Source organism: Porites lutea, chromosome 9 (genome assembly GCF_958299795.1).
Source record: "Porites lutea chromosome 9, jaPorLute2.1, whole genome shotgun sequence".
NCBI classification, from domain to species: Eukaryota; Metazoa; Cnidaria; class Anthozoa; order Scleractinia; family Poritidae; genus Porites; species Porites lutea.
This window is the reverse complement of record NC_133209.1, coordinates 32,961,261-32,981,330: the sequence shown is the minus strand read 5'-3', so window position 1 is coordinate 32,981,330 and position 20,070 is coordinate 32,961,261. Positions and strand designations below refer to the sequence as shown.

Genomic DNA, 20,070 nt, shown 5'->3' with positions numbered 1-20,070 from the left:
TCCACTAAATTTTACAGCTAGCGTGATCGATTTCTGTATCTCTGTGGTGTATACTGACTGTCTCTTATCTACATCGATCGGTCCTTTGAACCCGAAATAATGCAGAATAACTTTAAATTCTTTTAATTTTCCATAAATATATAGGTTGATATCGCCTATAACTCGTTCATTCGCAGACGAACTTTTAATGGTACTTACAAAATCACAGCTTTGTATCAAACAAACATCTCTTTCAAAGCATTATAATCAAACGCATAAAAATAACAAAAACCTGGTGGTGGATCAGTGCACTTTGTTAGGCTAACAGGGCTTGAAACAACCACAATAATATTGCTTCCATTTTCAGATGTTCTTTAAGTTTGTCCATCAGTGTCTCTTCTTGTATTTGCTGTTTTATAATTTTTTGAGTCGTTATTTTATGTTTCACTTGTATTTTGTGGCAGCTATCAATGTTTGGATTTTGATCAATAAACGTAATAAATTTCGTGAAACACTGCTCCTTTAAGGTTTGTAACACCAGGCGTTGAATGGCTTTTCTGTCCTATTGCGTGCGTAATCGATATCTACGATTCCTGTTTTGTTCCCACAGTTTCCTTTTACTTCTTGCATAGGATAAGCAACTATGGCGCCATTTAGCCAACCCTTTCTATGTGGAGAAAGATTAAAACAACAAGATCAATGTTAATATTAAATAACAGTAATGATAAGGAGAAGGACAATATCAATAATGATAATAATAGTTAATAATAATGATTATTATCATTCGATGCAATTGTTTCTTCCTTTTCATTGGCCGAGAGCCCACCACGCGACCTGCGAATAACTGCCTACAAATAATGGTTTGCTCATGCGCAATGCCGTCCAACTGTGTTTGGCTGCAAATAATATTCTGCACATGCGTAAAGGAAATCGTGGTTTTCTCCTTCTTGCGATCGTTCTTGCGTGAAAATGGCAGATCACTTCGCTTCCCGAGGATATTCATTAAAAAAAAAAACACTCGGTGATCGACTGATAAAACAATTATTGAACTCGGTTATCGCAAAATATCGTGATTTGTCAGTGTCTCGCAGATCAATTATTTGCCGAAGCCGAAGGCTGAGGCAAATAATTGATCTGCGAGACACTGACAAATCACGATATTTTGCGATTACCGAGTTATCAAATCTCTCCTGCTCGCCACTGACAAATCACGATATTTGCTCAACCTCGTCCAATAATTGCTTATTATTTATCAATTTATATTTTTGTCTTGTTTCATATAATTATATATAATAATAAATAAAAATAATCATGATAATAATATATAACAGTAATAACTGGAATGGAGTTTGGGACAACAAATGTGCACTATTAGTCATAAAACGAGGGAAATCTAGCCAGAGTGACGGAATATGTCTGCTGGAGTCTCAAGAAATAACAAGTCTTGAGCAAAAAAAAACCTACAAGTATCCGCAAACATCCAGAAGTGCAAGAAGCAGATGAAATAAGGCATGAAACAATAAAAGAAAACATTTACACTGAATATTACAGACAGCTAGTAGCCTCGTACACAGGCATCACTGTCCTGTTTTACTGATGAGAATGGCACTCGGCCGATAACTGTTAGTATTAAATCTCCTCGATCTGTATAATTCTTTATACCATACCCTTAAGCCTCATTCAATAATTGTTAAATATCATACTTAGCCTCATCCAAACTACTTAGTCACTTCTGACCTTTCGGAGCTCCCTCAGATGACATTAGAAGACGTTGCTTAAATTTTTAAAACTATAAATGATTGTACTTACTTGCAAAGTTGAAGTCCACCTTCCCATGCAACAGTAAGCTGACCCCAAGAAGCTAACGAGGCACCAAGTATTTCACAGAGTCTTTCAGCCTCGAAATAATTTAACTGATATCGACCCACTTTTGCATGGAAAAGATTATGGAAATGTGCTTCAGTTGTTATAAGGGAACGATCTAGGGAACAAAGATTAACTTATATTTATTATATTTCTTTCGTAACTTAGAACTGACGATGATTATTACTTTAGAATTAAGCAGATAGCATTCGTTAATAAAGGAAGAATTCCAGTCAAACCCCGCTTGAAAGACACCCGCAATTTAACACTGCAATTTAAAGGAATGAACGAACGTAGAGGGTTTCATTTTCCCGCCAAATTTTGTGGAGCTCTCAGCACTCTATATACGATCGATATACTATAGGGATGAGCCATCATCACATGCAATCACCAAGAAATTAAGGTCAGGGGGGGATACAACATCAACAACAACAATAAAAGCATTTAAATATATCTCTAAAACTTACTAATATTGCACTTGTTGTCAATGTAAGGCATGGCTTGAATTTTCAGAGGACAAGTGCATGAAAACTCTTTCAAGGCGGGACCGTTGACGCATGATCCACCATTTTGACATGGGGATGACAAGCAAGGAAAATATCTGGCAAGATACTAAGAAGACAGGAACTTTAGACTAATCAATTTTCTGATTTACTCTTAAAGTCAGACTTTAATACAGAAATTTCAACGGACAGAAGTATCAGTTCTACGGTTTATCCTAATAAATTCTTAACAGGGTCGTTGATGTATGTCTTCAGTATCATATATATCTAAGTAAAAAATTCTAAAATCTTGTATCCTAAAACCCGAGAGTTCAAAACTCAGTGAATTGAAATCATAGTAATGATGACACAATATCAATAAATAAACTATTTTTATCATATTTTTATAAAGATATAGAAAGATGTTGTACAGTAGACCCCCGATTTCTCGAATCCTCGCAGGTTTTCGAAATTCCCAATAATTCGAACAAACCCATGTGAACATTGTTAGTTTATCGCCATTTTTTCAAACTGTCCACTATGAATAATTTGAACCAATTTGCTTTTTTTCAAGATGATCTAAAAAAACGGGATTGGCTCACTGAAAGAGAGTTACAAGAAAGAGTTGCCATGAACACCTTATCACCATTGCAGGTTGGTTTTCTTGCCAGTTATAGAGTTAAAAAGAAGTCAAAGACGAGAAGAAAGCATTTGAAACGAGTGACAATTGTTTTCAGAATCGATAAGTTCGGTAAAATTGAAAGTAATGCTTGCCTAATAACAAAATTGGAGGATGAGCAGTTAATTATCTCATTAACTTGGTTAAAAAAGTAGCAGAAGAGAACTAGGGGGAAGGCTTTGATAGACCGTTTTCTGTTAAAACTTACCACGCTTTCCATACCAAAATAATCAAATCCTCTCCTGCCGTACATCTTATGTGGCTTTAAAGCTCCTTCGGAGTTGCTTAGTTCACAATCATGTAGTTTAGTGAGAGTTACTGTCCGACCAAAGTTAAAAGAAAAGCAGCTGCCTGGATACATCCGCAAGCATAAAAAAGCGCATTCCACTTCACTGGTTGTCTGTTTTACCACAGTAACGTTACCTATTAAGGATGCTTCTTTTACGCTGTAAAACATAGCTGTATCACCATGGCTATCAACATCAGATGGATCAGTGATAAAAGCCAGTAGAAAGGAGAACAGGACCACAGAATTCAGTTGAACAGCTGAGAATTGGGTAAACGGCCAATACAGAGCCATTGCATATCATGTACGTTTCTCCCGTAATCAAGAGGAAGACTTCTGAAGCCACAAATGTAATAATTGGTCAAAAAATTATAATTGAAGTCCTCAAATGTAACAGGGGCGTAACAGGGACTACAGGTGATATCATTTATTGGCACAGTTGCATCGATGTTAGTTTATTTATACGACACGCATGGTAACGATTTCTTAATAAATTGATAACCCTCCCCCCCCCCCCCCCCGCTCCTTGCACATAGTTGCCGAGGTTGTAGCGAAGTTGAAATATCTTTTGAAATGAAAATCAGCCACTCAAAACATTATTTTATTTGTTTTATACTACATCCAGATATCTCAATGTTGAATAACAACTTAGCACTCTTAGAACTGCACTTCGTTTTCTCAACGCTGAATCCACATTAAGGACACCACGCGAGGTTTAATTCTTCTGAAGTATGGTGATCGATTTTAAATGACGAAACATATTTTTTCTTTTAATGGTAGGATTATACAACTTACCTTTACATGAGAGTGAGGCTTTACCCAACTTAAGATGGCGATGGTGAAAGATGTCAGTTCTGCACAGTCACTGGGACACGCACTAATTAAGCATCTGTGATAAGGTCCTGTTGAAATTCATTTATTTATTGCTTATTATATTGCGTATTGCTTAAGCCATTTCAATAATTAAATTAACTATTAATAAGAAAGCACAGTTATTCTGATGAACCTTATACATAGAAATTTTAGCAGTAACACTGATATTTAAAGGATAATAAACCAAATTAGTCAAACCAGCCGCCCTTTGAAAAAGATGTAATTATGCTACCTTTGAAGAAAAAAAAACGAGTAAAGATTATTTTCTGAAAATTTATAGTGTTCTACAAAGCTGTAGGACATTTGCTATGCAATTTGCAGGTGGTAACAGGTTTTAACATCGGATTGAATTTTGCCACACCCGTCCATTGTTATAGACATTCTTGAAAGTTCTCCAGAACAAATTAATCAACCTCCAGTGGGGCTAATAATCATCTCCAAACCAATAAAAAGAACATCAAAATCAGATCTGTTTGCCAAAAAAAATTTCAAAGAACAAATCATATAAACTATAAAGGATTAAAGACGGATACAGAGAATTTACGTTAGATGAAGCAAACCAACTTAAAAGCGTAACGTTTTACCAAATGCAGTAGAAACAGCACTCAAATATGATAAATCGTTCGCATGATATCAACCGGATAACGGAAAACTAAACCTACCAAAATAATAAAACTGCACAGTTGGGTGGATTCTAATCTTTCACATAAAGTTAAATAAATTTATATTTCCTTTGTTAATCAATCCATGCATTAACCCAAACATATATATGATAAAGTAGTTTCAAGATACTCCCCTCTAGATTAAGACTTTTTAATTTCCGGACCCAAGTGCATCTTCAAGGAAACTATTATGAACTAGCGTAAGAAATATTAATAACACTAAACATTCAGACCATATATCATGCATAAGAAAAGGTGACGTAAGAAGGGAGTCCAGGCTTGAAACCTTCTACCCTTACTTGCTATCCCGAAGCTGTCTTCGTAAGAAATTCGAAAATGGCATACCGCCTTGAGATGTCCTGCTCACTTACGTAGTACACTGTACAGAGCTCACGACGAGCATTAATAAAAATTGTGGCGACTTAAATATAGAATTGATTGTAGTAAAATTTACCTTGTAAACGCGGAAACAGCAATATTATTTTATTTCCTACAAATTACGATCGTAACAGCCAGAACCAATGTATAACAGTAGGATACTACCTTCAGCCTTCGTTGTTTTCCTCAGTGCTGCATCATAAATCGATTGCTCTTAACATTCGTGTTTTAGACGTTCTATCTAGCATTTCGTCTCGCTCAAGCAGTCGCTGCTTTCCGTTAAATATTTTGTTGCTTCTTCTGCAAGGTGAAAAATTTCAATCTAAATCTTAATCCACAGCTAGCGACCTTTACTCAGCTAGAACATCAACGACGGCATTGCACACAGATAACACGTACGCCCAAAGTTTAATAATTTTAAATCTGACGGCTCTTCGTCTCGATGTTGTTATGTTCCCACTTTTACATATTAAGAAGCCATTAATTGATATCCGTGACACCCTTCAAACTTCTGTCAATCCTCACAAGCGTTCATCTAGCAAACGATCAGTCAGCTGGCGTCATCGATTGTAATTCATTGCCTAGCAACTTAAACATTTCTCTCTTCTGGCGAGTTGGGCTCCCTCTTTAATTATTATTATTAGTAGTATTATTATTACTATTACTATCACTGTTGATTAAATTAAAACTTCTCGCACTTACTCAATTGCTTTACTTATAAATCTTTTGTAAGAGGAAAAACGTTGCGTGCCGACACTAAATTTTGCAGGTTAAGTTTGAAAATAGTAAGAGATCATAACTGGCGGCCCAAACGGTATGCAGCACCTTTTGACAGTGATGACTCAGACCTTAACTGATTAGATTTATGTATTCCTAAAGATTAGTTGGTTCTGTTAATGGAGATGTCAATGTAAAAAGCTGTGTTTATTGCGAGGATAGAACTCATTGCAGTAAAACGTTCGTAGTCGTGAAATGATTCGCAATTTGATTTTATAGCGCCTGAATATAAGTACTCAGACTAAATATGACTACTTGCAGTTGTGATTTCCAGTTTTTTCCGCCCCCCCCCCCCCCCCCCCTTTTATTTCTCTAGGCTATACGGGGTTTGATGCAGAGTTTTTTAATGCGATTGTGTCATAACAGCCTCCTTTGGTAGGTGTTAATGGCATTGTCAACAATATGACGTTGGACTAGAATTCAGACTTGTATTGAGCTATATACGGGACCTTGAAAACATAAGCCGACAAATCAGAGGAGCGGACTGCACCAGGGGTAGGGAAGGGTGCTTGTGTGGGACTGATAAAAAAAGATATCAATTCTCCTGCGTAATCAATTTATTTATCGTTACGTTTTTATTACAAAAGCAGATAGACTATTAATACATTCTAAATAACTTTATCTGGTTGCTCTGCGACGGAAACACTGTTAGAGGGTGAACCATCTTTGATTACACCGGTGATAACCTTTTTCTATATAAAGCCCACAAAAAGGGACATTTTCCTACGTTGTCTTATTAGATTAGAAATGAGCTACTTCATGCACTTCACTTCGATATCTAAGTTATAAATCAGACTGGACATCCAGCAGTTTCACCACATATAGAACACCGAACGCAGAAATGAGTGTTTGCTCTCCCTACAAAAAGGAAAACATTTCAAAGGAAACGATATTCACGTATCGGATAACCTAACACGTTGTTGCTTGTCAATTCTTATGCCTTTGGCTTTTGAATTGTCAGTCAACTATGGGAAAGAAAATTCGGTTTTAACCATTTTTTCTCTAATATTGGACAAAGAACTGGATAAATTCTGCATAAAGTTTACGTTAAGAAACGAAATAAACCGGTAAAATGTGATCCCTTGATCGCTTAAGAGGGGAAACTATTTAACTGATTTTTTTCTCCTCAGTCTGTACCTAATTTATATAGCATCTGATTCCAATTTCAAAATATTTCACTACGAATGGAATAAATCAATACGCTCCTTATAAATCACAATTAAATATTCATAATTTGGAATTAATGTACTGTACATTAAATTCGTCACTAACTTCCTAAGTAAATATAGACTAATTGAAACTTAACTAGTAATATTTTCTAATTAAACCATCGCACATTAAATTTTACCTTATTCTAGTATGGTAGACTTTTTCGTTTGTTATGTTATACAATTATTGCTAACACTTTATATTCTGATAATTTTTCTACCTACATTATTTTTATTTTAAATTTTTCTTTCTTGTTTAAAACAGAAAGACATTAACTTTACCGAGAAGAGGATAAATAATGAAAAAATACAGACTCAGAGCAAAGTATTTATAAGAAACAAAACACTTAGACGTTATGACACTGTCTTCATCTGGGCCCAGTTGCTCGAAGCATGGTTAGCGTTAACCAGCGTTTAATACCTTGACAACGTATTGGTTTTGATACTGTTTAACCAATGGTTAAAGCTAACCATGCTTTGAGCAACTCAGCCCTGATATGTGGTTTTAACGGTCACGTGACCTTCATCTCGTGACCGTTTACAACACTAAGCAAGGTGGTGGGGGACCTGGTTCTCTTAACTGTATACGAGGCTTAACACTGGTCACATTAAGGACGATCAATCACCCTACTGACAAGACAACCCGGTAACGTCGAAATGCTCTGTGACTTTTCTGAGTACTGTTGTTGATGTTGATTCATTATCTTGGCTAGTAATTTGTCAAAAAATATTGGTGTCATATAATTTCTTCGTGTTTGACCAACTTGGGAATTACCGATCACTTCCTAAGAGAGCTCGTTACAATCATCAACCTAAAGTCTCAACTTATTCGGATGAAATTTCTCTTTGTAATCTTTAAGCTTAATCAATAAAATTAGAAAAGGGAACAAACAGGACAATCTGAGAGGATTGGCCCACGTCAAAACAACAGGATACGCTTCGTCCTACCAGTTAAGCAGCAAGTATAATGAAGTAACAGTTAAACGTTACTTCATTATAATTATATCGAAACCAAATTCCGGAGCTGAATTCTAGTGACAATAAGCTAATTTAATCCTTCAGTAGAGTTAACAAAAGCAAGTGGTAAAATGGAAAAGGTCAGACTGACAGTCCGTTGGTTTCTTAGCCTCTGCTTTGTCGGTTGAGTACTGTTGCCAATGAATCTGAAGTGGATTTTTACCGTCAGATTCTTCACTGATGCCATTTTTAAGGCTTAAAGTTTGCGTAGTCGTCGAAGGCTGATAAGTATTCTAGGATTGCATAGTGGATGAATCGATATTCGGCCTGAGAAGAAAAAAATAAAAAAAATAAATATTAACAAGTCTAAAGGGAACGTAATTCTATGGGGAGAAGAGTTCCACTACGATAAAACAACAGCATTATTGTTGAAGCTCTTGTCTAGACAGCCGGATTTTGAGGAGTTTTTTCCTAAGAACACACACATTAAAGGACTATAAAATCAATAGTCTTAAACAACTGAAGAAGGTACTAACTGCTTTCATAGACTTCGGCCTGGCTTAGATAACCACGTAGAAACTGCGGTTTCGTCTCCAGCACGGAGGAATACTTACTTCAACTCTAATTTTCATACAGTTATACCATGTTAAACGTCGGTAGAGAGCAAAAAGTAAAACGCAGCATCTTAGCACGACCATGCCATTTACCTACCGTTGTCTTGACTAATCCAGGACGAGGAATTCTCATTGCTTTTATAGCTTGAAACACATCTACAACCTGTTCAATCTTAAGACGCTCTAACACCGAGTATAACGCACAGAATGTTCCACTGCGACCAAGACCGTCACTAATAGGAAAGTTAGAATGCGAAAAAAAATTATAAGAACCACTACAGGAAAACAACAGAAAAACAAACACGAAGTCCCTTTTCACATTTCGTCCGTCAATTTTGTTTTCAACTTGTTTTGTACTGTCAGAAATGTACGGTATGTATCAATGGGCGAATTTTTTAATTTTGGTTTCTTTTGCTCATTTTGTCAAGCAACTCTACGGGGTGAAGGAAGTGTTTTGTTTTTGTTTGTTTATTACTACTTTTTATATTTCTGGTGCTAGTTTTGAGGGGCAAAATAGCTGACGGATTCTAAAACAACCTAAGTTGCCAGTCGCAATTACTTTTAATGATGATCAAGTGCATAACAACAAAATAGTGCATGCCAAAACATATATTTCACCGACCTGCACACTACGGTGATAGGACCGTTTCCAGAATGCTGCTGCCATCGTTCCACTTTGGCGATAAGGGAGATAAGGCCTGAACAAGGAGGCACGTCTGTCTCATCTACCCAACCGCTGTACTGAAACATCTTTATTCGCAAACTCTTTTCTGGCGTCTTTTAAGGTCATCGACAAAAGAGAAAAAATTATGTCTTGATATTGAAAAACACGCAAGCAAAACAGGAAAGTAACGAAAGAAACAACAAGCAACGTTCAAAAAGCGTTCTCTCAACCCTGAAACATCACCTTAACTTTAATGTTGGCGAAACAAGCGCGACAACTCCGGCAGTGTTCTCTGAATACGGGGAATCCAAAAATGGCGAAAGCATGTACACTCACAAATGACAATCTCAGACACGAGAAAAGGGGAGGTCTTAGGGGCATGGGACCTTTACCATCGCCAGTAGACTGTTGCTTAGGTAAAGGAAAATATTTGACCTCGTCGGACAAAGAATACAACGATGGTCAAACATTTTGTAACATCGGTCAAAAGAAGGGTGAATATTTTGGTTGACCAACTTTCAGCATCAGACTTTGCTGCGCTCTTCAGTTCACAGTAATGTCACTCTAGGATACTCTATAAAGTCAAATTAAATTAAAGCTCTTGCATGCTGCCCGCTACATCTTCAACTTCAATCACCGGCACTCATTTAAAGATCTACTTTAACTCTTTTCTTGGCTTCCATTCTTTTCATTTTATTAAATCCCGCTGAGCTTCAATACACTTACCCTTAGATCAGTTGCTTTGAAGGACTTCTCGTTGATCTCTGTTTGGTCGTAATTCGCTTTTAGGTTGTCAACGCTACTGCTGATGGCGGACGCATGAAGCCGCTGAACTGTTATCATGTCATCGTAAGTTGACTCTTCTTCAGGCCAAAACAGAGGGAAATCCTGCAGAATTTTAACATATCATAAGCTTTACTTAATCAATTATTTGCTCTCTTTTTAACGCCGGAGTGCTAGAAAGAAATATGACAGAAGAAAGAGTTTTAAGGAAAACATTACAAGAGAATATCGAAATCAATAATCTTGTTTTACCCCATCTTCCTCGCTGGAATCAAAGAGTACTACACAGCTACACTCTTGCTCACAGAGCATGCGCCAAAAGTCCGTTACAGTTGGTGTCAAGGGGTGTTGCGTTACAATGAAGGCATGTTGCTGCTTATAACCCTGAAATAGGAAAAGGAATGTAGCATCTGTATTACTTAAGGTCTAGATAATCTGCTTAAATTGTACTTACCAAAAATATTTATTATTTATTCCGCGGAACATGTTTCAGGCTCTTCTGCAGAAGCTGCATTTTTTTAATCAACTAATTAATTAACTTGTCACTTTGCATGCGCTCTAACTGCAGTTTTAACAGGCCATTCCTGAGTTGCTCTAAACTTTGTTTTGAAAACAGGGGTGATATTCTTTAGTTGTTTGGAAATGTGAAAAACAAATTCTCATTTTCACATGAGAAGGTTCGCATTTGACTTCAATATAAATGTTGGCCCGTCCGTCTCCCCCAGGTTTTGAACTTTGCTGTCCTATGGGATTCCCCTCCAGCCGGATTTTTAGTGGCACTACTTACCGGGATATGGACGGCGTTTATGTAGGAGGTGACTTCATTGTCATCAATTGCAGTGAGCACCACACGATAAAAGTCAGCTGCCAAGAGAAACACAATATGGTATTTTTCCCCATCTTCTTTCAGCCTTATTAAGGCCAACACTGTCTCAATACGAGCCACGCTAATTTACGGAAATTTTGGACTGGATTTACCAGCGAGTACGGTGGTAGTAAACGGACCCCAAACCTTCCGCACTTAAATCATAATCGGAATTGATATCAGTTTGCATGTCGTGATGCTTTTTGTTGAATGTTTCTAGTCTAGACCTAGTTCAAACAACCACGACATTGGCAGATCATCCACGTCACTGATTGTGAAGATGTTGTGGCTGTTTTACCCCCCCCTCAAAACATATTGTTAAGCTTTGCCACAAAATCGTCACAACATTTCTTGTGTTCTTGATAAAAGCATAAACGTAACAAACAAACAAGAAACAAAATAAACATTAAGGAGGATTAAGTCACACTTTACACGGGACCCGAACTGGCTCTATTTTGTTTCCTTTAAAATAATTCCAAATTGCTGACGGCAGATACGCTGATCGTAATAATGCCTGTTTCACCCAATTTAGCCAAATCAGCCACTACTTAACAATGATCACTTAAACATTAAAGGAAGGTTTGTCGTTTGTAAGAAATACAAATGTAACATATGTGTCTTCGCCTACGTCAGTTTTCCTAGCAATAAACAGCAAAATTGGTCATCATCAAACGAACTGACGATTAACAGCACAATAAAATGCATTATATGCACGATCATCTTACAAATGGCTGCATCACTCTTCAGTTCGTCGTTAGGGAGCTTAAGGAACGACGACGGCGACGGCAACGAGAACGACAAAAAAGTAATAGCAAAACAGCAACTTTGCACGTGCATCACGCGTTTTTTGTACATTTCTTTGCCGTTGTTGCACGACTACAACGTGTAAGTGCCTAAATTCACGTTTTGTCGAGGACGGGAACACAAGACAACAATTTTCTTTTTCTCTTCCTGAACTTTGATAATTCAGAAAAGTCCTTTAGAATTCAACTCCAAAAAAATTTGCCAACGTTTGACGAGGTAAACGAGATGCAGTAAGCGCGATAAAGTTTGAAGCAGGGCGAAATCACTTTTTAAGTGACGTTTTCGTAGCCGTCGCCGTGGTTGTTGCTTAAGCTCTCTATTACTGTTGGTAAAAACTTACGCGCTAAAATCTCCGGACTCCTGTTCTTTTCCTTGTTCTCAGGATATGAGGCAACTGAATAGCTTGCTTTGTTATAAACAGGACTAACTTTATTGAGTGTCTGGGAAATAAAAGCAAAAAAAACATCATGGGACCTAACCGATACCACAACGAAATACTTCCGCAATTCCCACCACCGACATTTCCAAGGCCAAGAAGACCTGGCTATCAAAACTATTCACACGTTAATGTCATCTGAGGAGATAAAAACTGGCCTGAAATGGCTCACCTTGAACTCAGATTCAAATCGTGTTACTTTAGAGTCTTTGCTTGCGTCATCCATACGAGCCAAGGTGATCCTCAAATCATGTGCATATATCTGTGTATTGCCGCACTGTACAGCTTCCAAAATGGCATCATGACAAAATGTGTATTGTTCCTGAGAAGTAAAATGACGCTCATAAGACCAACGAAATAAATCACTCAATAAACTACTTTTTATTTTGCATTCATCTCTGGTTATGAGGGGCTAAAGGGGGAGGAGAGGGTCAAAACGTCGCTTTCAAACCACAGACTGGCTCTAATTATTTTCGTCCAAAAGAGTTAAATGGGGAAAAAAGGCAGAACATAAGGGCTATTCCACCTTTGGAAATTGAACGAACGGGTAAAGTAACTACTAACATATTTCTTGGGCTAAAATCTCCTTGTATTGAACTATATTTGCTGGGAAGTGGCTTCGAATTTTCTTATTTTTAAAAAGCTCGTCAGCGGTAGCCCCAGAAGCTTTTTCCATCGTCGGGGCCAGGGGGGGGTAAGCTACTTCCCATACATTCTCTTAAATGAAATCCAAACGATGTTCTCACAACTTGCAAAGCGATCAGCAAAGGTCTTGCCAGCGGATTTGTGTAGTGATCATGCGCATTACGTAAAAATCCATAGATCAACGGTCTTGAGAAGAAACAAAAACATGGCGATCGAAGGCGGGACTGTTTCTCATGATTATATTTTGGTAATTCGCAAATTTATTGATTTTATGTCCCTTTTCAGACATAGTGTGTGGTTTTCTTTTTCTGTTAAACAATTTCCCTCTGCAGAGTTTGGAATATGCAACATATAGCTCGATCCGTACAGCTGATAAGAAACGCCGAAGAGCTAGAGTTGAGCTATCAAGCAGTGTTTTGCTGCAAACCTTAGGAAAGTTAAAGTCGCTTCAAGGTGCAGAGCTTTCAGTAGTAGTTGTGATTTGTTTATTAGGATCGTTTTGAATTTTAACTTTGGATTCAAGGTGTTGACTGATCGTAATAAACGAAGTGAAATGTTATGAAGTGTGAATATTTATTCAGTTATGATTGTAGAGCTGTAAGCTCATATTTATAAAGCTCTCTGAATTACTTGCTTCCGATAAATTTGACACTTTCTCCAGTAATTTTTATCAGCATCAAGTTATCCTTACCCGGCAAAAACGATGTAACCTATAAATCGATCGAGCGCCTTGTTGTTGGTTAAGATCTAACACGGTTTCCCCCGCAATTTCAGTACCGAAAGACAAATACGATATGAAAGAAAAACAAAGATGCATGATATTATTTTTTCCAATTTTTATTTTTTCAGTAAACATTTCTGATTTCCTCTGCCGGTCGCTTCTTGCTTCTAAAAAGTCTAAAAATATTTACTGTGGGAAAAGTACTGCAATTTTCCGCTGACCACCACGCGGGGTGACCGCTTTGCAAGTTGTGAGAACATCGTTTCTCGGTCCCAGACCTCGTCTCTTCCCCCCCCTGGTCGGGGCCTTAGTGGAATAAGTAATAGTATTTGTTATGATCTTGTTATACTTGGTTGTGTTGAACTTACACCTGGTTTATGTTGAATTTATACATACCTCCGTTTGTACCATGGCTGTCCGTCTCGTTCTCAAGTACGCTACAAAGTTGTAGATGTCAAGTGTATTCTCCGCTTTTATCCGGTCCAACATGCTGTCGACCACCATGAAAGTACCCGTGCGCCCAACACCAGCACTAAAAACAAAAGCAGAGGTTCTTAGGGAGACCAATACACAAAAATCACCAGCACAGATCGCGTAAATTGGAGAGTAATCTGCAACACGAGCAGCGTGAGCTGAACGTTCCGAGGACTTATTAACTGACCTCTATTCAGAGCGCTCGAAAAGCTATACTTCCCGCAAAATAAACAGCGCTTCACCGTCCCATTCTAGAAATATTGGAAGAAGGACAAATGAACAATCCGGCTTCGCAGTCTCTCCTAGCTGGATATTCCGTGGACGAAATAGAGTGCTGTTATCCTCAAATGGACACAAAAAAGCGCCAGGCATATTAGCGACAGGAGGCCGCAACCGGCAAGATACAGATACCTACCTGAGGGGAAAAGCTATCTTTATTGACGCACAGTGCAAAAGACTAGATACTCTCTTAGAGGTCACAAAAACCGGACATCAAAATATACAGACTGTATGCCGACAATCAAATATTTTTGTCCACCTGTTAAGGTCTGTAACCTACCTGCAGTGCACTACCAAGGGCCCAGCGTCAACGGGGTTGTATCTTCTGACTCGTCTTCTGAATGCTAGCAGTGCAGTTGGATATTCAGGAACTCCATGATCAGGCCATACAGTAAAATGAAACTGCTTCACTTCTCGCTCTTCTTTCTCGCTTTCCTGAAGCAAACAAACAAACAACAAAAAAAAAACACCACATTAATAAACGCCTACGCATAGTATTCTTGATATAAATAATGGCTATTATCGGTAGGTAAGTTTAGGGTGCGTAATTTCGTCCCGTACTTCATAAGTACAACAAAATTAGGCAGCATTCTTTTTCAGCGTTCTTTTAAAGTGACAACAACACCAAATCCGAAACAGCCGCAGCATTGTCGACAGCTAGTAAAAGCAGTAAAAAAAGCTACAAGAAACAGCAGAAGCAGCATTTACAGAAATTGATAACCACCACCAAATTACAAGAACATGCGAAATAAAAGCCGGGATTGCAAAGCTGAACAAAGCTGTAATCATAGAGGGCTTTAGATTTGAGGAAGAGAATGACCACGAGTACGGGACTTGACTTTAAATTTTTTCGCGTACTCTCAAAAAACAGACACCAAGGAAGGCTTGATTGTACTTTTCTTTTGCCAGAAAAGTTATAACGTTTATCTTTATTGAAAGAGGTCAAGCCATCTCCTGATCGCAAAATGATAAAACGTCTTATATTTGATAATTTTTGTCCGTGACTTGCGACTAGTACGTCATGACGACGGCTATCACGTTTCCCGCCAAAATGACGCTGGCTTACGCGTGAGCACTATTTAGTACAACTTATTATTGTGAAAATCTCGTACTTGTAGATCTCAGAATCTAAAGGTCTCTAACAAAGACAGCAACAACGACAACAACAACTCACCCGCTTCAAATTGAATGTTCTTATAATGTAGTCTGAGTAATGTTCTTGCTTGACAAGCATCACTGATATGTCTCCATAATCCTGGGTCTCATCCGGCCAGTACTTATGGCACTTCAGCTGTAAGGAGATATCATATCAGTGGGGTAAGAACGGATGAGGAAGAAATATTTCCAGAAGAAAGTAACATTTATGTCACTAATGAACCTACCAAACGCACGGGTTAGCACATACGTAATTATTACGTCACGAAAAATAACAGTAAACGTGTCTTTGTCTCTCCGCACTACGATTCTTCTCATCTTGAAATTTACTTTATTACATGGCTACAATAAAACGCGCGCTCTGATTGGCTGCTAAGCCAAGATTTTCTTATAATGACCGGGCATTACTAGCTAGGTGTTCAGGGCATATACAATCGACAGCTGTTAAAAAAGCCATCCGCTGACAAGTGTCACATGACTGTATTGCGAGCTCAATTGTGCAACTTATTAGGTGACGTGTGTTTTAAAGTTATCCGCTGACCAGTTATTGGTTCTCTAATTGGTCCCGGGAACGCTTTTAGGTAAACACCATTTATCGTGAACAGTTTCATTACAGTACATTAAGTACTAGAAATGCATTTATCTTCTTAAAAAAAAACCACTAAGGAAGAGATCTGGAGGTGCAAACTAAAGATTTTCTAAACCGCGGTCTAAGTTAGACTACGTTTATATAACCGACCCAAAGGGTTTAGTTTGTAAAGAAACTGTGGGGATCCGTCTGTGAGAGAATGAAATACAATCCTTTCTGTGGTGGCCAGTCTACTTTAACAACACAGTTGATTGAACGATTTCTTTAAATTTCGCCACGCCAACGTTTGCGCGTTTAGTACCTTCTACGCGCATTTTTTGCTAATTGTTGTGTGGACTAAATAGGGTCAACACCTTTTTACCTTATGTCTTTCCTGAAGATTTGTCAACATCACAATTGAGGATGACTGCTGTTCCCAGACCATCCGCCAGAAATCATCGAAAGTGGGAGGGACTGGGCCTAATGGGGAAAAATTCGTACTGAAAATTAGGCTCTTCCGTATATAATATCAACGATATTAAAGAACGCTTTGGGAATGACGATTACGGACGACTTCGAACATCACAGATCTTTTAAAACACCTTGACGGGAAAAGCGTCTGTTCATTTATCCAAAAGTATATAACTCAGGATTCACTTTTTACGAGCCAATAGAGGCAAGGTCTTTGAAGAGTGGAGATGTTAAGCTCCATTCTACAAAAAGTAGATTTGGGTGACATTATACAGGTGACACAACAGTGAAAGAGAGCGTTTTCACATACCTTGGGTAGCAATATATGCGTTGGGTTTGTTGTAACCCTGAAAGCAATGATACAAAACGTGAACATGTATAATGTAGTGAGGCCTGGTTGTGAAGCCGTACTTTTCATGCGCCGAACTTAACTGAATAAGCTCGCCTTTGGAGCGACACTGGCGCGACATCTGATGCAGACGGCGCACCGCGTGTCGAGCCTAAGTTAAGTTCGACAAAAGTTCGACAGAGTCGCCGCACGAAATTGATTCAGACGCCGCTCTTTTGCCGTACTTAATTCATCAGTTAGCTTCGGCACAAGATTGAAGCGGCGTCAGAACCGGGCCTAAGCTTCCCAAGCCTTGTTTATATCTTCACAAAGGGTCTCGAAAGTTCATGTCAAATTTGGGCTTAAACAAAAGGTTCTTAACCAAAACTTACGTCAACTCGTGAAGCATTGATGTAGTCTGATCCTACAATTCCATCCACTGCAGACAGAACTACACGTGAATGGTCATCTGCATAGAAGAAAACATCAGGACAAATTAAACGTTATGAATGTTACTTCACGACAACGGACAGGTGATGATAACTGACATTTAAACAAGCAAGATAGGATAACCTCTCTTAACCTTATGATAACTGCTCTTACATGCAATAATGTTGGCATATCTATTTTTTGCTTTGTTCTCAGGTAGCACGCCATGGTTGATTTCATATTCTTGCCCACTGTCTAGTTTCTATAATAATAAAACACAAAGAAGTTAAACAGGAAACGTAGAGGTATTTCTGTTTGGATCATTCTTAGTTTGCACCGCAAAATGAGAACAGCCGACCAAAGCACCACCAGGGGAAGTGGCATTATGCTGTAACCAAATTGAATTCGGCTTTAAAGAACATAAGGAGATAACTAATTAAAAAGTAAACTAAATAGAAAAGGAGCAGATTTTTAGAGGTAATAGGGTTAAACGGAGTTAGGGCAAGGATGACATCTAGCCAATACTAGTTATTTGTATTAAGGGACATGTGGAAAGTTCCGGGGCTTTTACATATGGTTTTATATTGCCATTTTTATTCAGCTCGGAAGTGAGAACAAAATATTATGACAGCGTTATCATAGAGCATGCTAGACAAAGCAAAGACAAATAAACACCACCAACAACAACATAAAATACAAACAAGGTTATCTTATAGTTATTATGTTGCAAGGTTGTGAGTTAAAGATAGTAATTCAAAGGCGACGTTTAGAGCGTAGCAATTAATACAACTGATACTGCAAAGCTTAATATTATTACATTGTATTCGATCATGTATCCCCGGTCATCTGACTTGTGCAACTTGATCACGTGTTTTGCGAACTGTTCCACTGGTATAGGAGGATGGTCTGGATCATTTACAAACTCGCCTGGGAAGGCTAGTACTCTCTTAAGCGTACCTGTAACAAGTCAAATATACTAACAATAAACAAAGAAAAGAAAAAACACGCCAAAGAAACTAGGGAGCAGGCCTGGGAAGGCTAGCACTCTCTTTACCGTACCTGTAACAAGGGAAGTATACTAACAATAAACAAACAAAATAAAAAAAACAAAAACAAACAAAACAAACTAGGGAGCAAGCCTGGGAAGGCCAGCACTCACTTTAGCGTACCCGTTATAAGGGAAGTATATTAAAAAAAAAAGACAAAAACAACAATGAAACAAACAAACAAACTTGGGTGTAAATCAAGATGAAATCAACAATGGTTTCGCTACTTACTATTGCGTTTCATCTCAAACTCCCGTCGCTTTCTTTTCTGGTTTTCCACATCAAGGTTTGCGTTTGGTGTTCGGTTGGTCCTGTCGTTAGCGAAAATCAAAGAGAGAGAGAGAGAGAGAGAGAGAGAGAGAGAGAGAGAGAGAGAGAGAGAGAGAGAGTAAAAAAATGTTCTTTTGACACATTAAAAAAAAACTAATCTAGAACAAAATGGGTTATTTTTATACAAATAAAAGCTACCTAGGATTTAGTTCATGTGGTGCTGTTTAATGCTTGGCAGAGTTGCTCGAAATTTTGGGAAGTGAAAAGAAGTCCTACAGTGTTACTTTTAAATGAAAGGTGCTAACAATCAATACGTATCTTTTGTGCTTAAGAGATTGCCGAGTGAATGGACTATTCAGAAATCAAGGCTTCAGTAACGCCAGGTGTTGTATAATATGATATTGTTTATTATTTTCCTGCAATTAATATTTCCAGCTAACAAAAGCAGAATGTAGTACTTTTTATAGAGAAGGACGGCGATAATTATGATGACAATCAGAACCAGAGCTCCCAGAACACCGGCTATTATACCAACATTGTCACTAGGGGCTGTCTGAACAGGCTCTGCAGCTGAAAAAAAAAGCAAGAAATGAAGACTTTAGAAGAAAAGAAAAGACAGTTGGGCAGGAATTCATGATACCTACGTAAGTCTAGTAATACACCACAAGTAAGATTGATCATTGATAACTTACAAATTTAACCTACCGGTGGGGGGAAGGGTAATTTCAGCAGGCTCTCCGTAAACCCATTTCTGCAAATTAAAAAATAATAGGTCACTATGGAAGATATTATCAATGTACAAGAAAAAAAAAACACCAAAAAGAACGTATTTTAAGTCTGTCTCAAACAGAAGACATTGAGGTTTCCTTGACTGCCTGTGCGCGGCGAAATTTCCTTAAATAATGTTGCAAGACCTTCTTTACCGGAAGTGGCCCAAACGATCGCGCCACAAATTATTTTTATTTTGTCTCTTACCCCATTAACTTCAGTTGCTGCTCTCACATACACCTTGTACTTTGTCATCGGCTCCAATGGCGCATTAGTGTAACCACCATAGGTCTCTCCATCACCAAGGACAAACTTTTTAGGAACCTGTTGTTCATCTCGAACAAATCTGGCAGCAATATAATATCGATTCCCATTGGCCATTGCCTCTTTGTAGCCAAGAATATTTTCTGGTAAAGAGGATGTTGACCGTTTGCTGACTGTTGCGACGTTTTCCACTACAACTTCATGAGCACTAGTTTAATACAACAAAATCATACATATTTAAGACTTTAACGACGGAGTACAATCTTACGTCTCATTTACACAAACAAAACATGTTTACTTAACCGACAGGGTGTGAGACAATGAAAAACAGCTAGAGGAACT

General features: G+C 38.1%; 2 protein-coding genes across 2 annotated transcripts in view; both read right to left on the bottom strand.

Annotated features, from left to right (window-relative positions):
- Positions 1-221: 221 nt before the first annotated feature.
- On the bottom strand, positions 222-4,188 carry LOC140948619 (uncharacterized). The gene is made up of 5 exons (XM_073397885.1): positions 4,085-4,188; positions 3,212-3,625; positions 2,310-2,454; positions 1,789-1,960; positions 222-646 (listed from the first exon to the last, which is right to left on the bottom strand). Exons 2-5 carry the CDS (start codon positions 3,581-3,583, stop codon positions 502-504), a joined length of 834 nt encoding a protein of 277 aa, XP_073253986.1. The 5' UTR covers positions 3,584-3,625; positions 4,085-4,188; the 3' UTR covers positions 222-501.
- Positions 4,189-7,429: 3,241 nt separating this feature from the next.
- The window catches only part of LOC140947451 (receptor-type tyrosine-protein phosphatase delta-like), a 33,487-nt gene continuing 20,846 nt past the window's right edge, over positions 7,430-20,070 (bottom strand). The window contains exons 9-28 of the mRNA XM_073396554.1: positions 19,672-19,936; positions 19,402-19,447; positions 19,155-19,266; positions 18,658-18,737; positions 18,198-18,337; positions 17,555-17,642; positions 17,344-17,420; positions 16,934-16,970; positions 16,535-16,632; positions 15,604-15,720; positions 14,710-14,864; positions 14,073-14,208; positions 12,483-12,632; positions 12,215-12,314; positions 10,993-11,069; positions 10,458-10,589; positions 10,149-10,310; positions 9,381-9,535; positions 8,856-8,991; positions 7,430-8,471 (exon numbers count right to left, since the gene is read on the bottom strand). Of these exons, the coding sequence (XP_073252655.1) occupies positions 8,394-8,471; positions 8,856-8,991; positions 9,381-9,535; positions 10,149-10,310; positions 10,458-10,589; positions 10,993-11,069; positions 12,215-12,314; positions 12,483-12,632; positions 14,073-14,208; positions 14,710-14,864; positions 15,604-15,720; positions 16,535-16,632; positions 16,934-16,970; positions 17,344-17,420; positions 17,555-17,642; positions 18,198-18,337; positions 18,658-18,737; positions 19,155-19,266; positions 19,402-19,447; positions 19,672-19,936 (2,341 nt within the window). The 3' untranslated portion in view covers positions 7,430-8,393. The remainder of the gene's footprint in view (positions 8,472-8,855; positions 8,992-9,380; positions 9,536-10,148; positions 10,311-10,457; positions 10,590-10,992; positions 11,070-12,214; positions 12,315-12,482; positions 12,633-14,072; positions 14,209-14,709; positions 14,865-15,603; positions 15,721-16,534; positions 16,633-16,933; positions 16,971-17,343; positions 17,421-17,554; positions 17,643-18,197; positions 18,338-18,657; positions 18,738-19,154; positions 19,267-19,401; positions 19,448-19,671; positions 19,937-20,070) is intronic.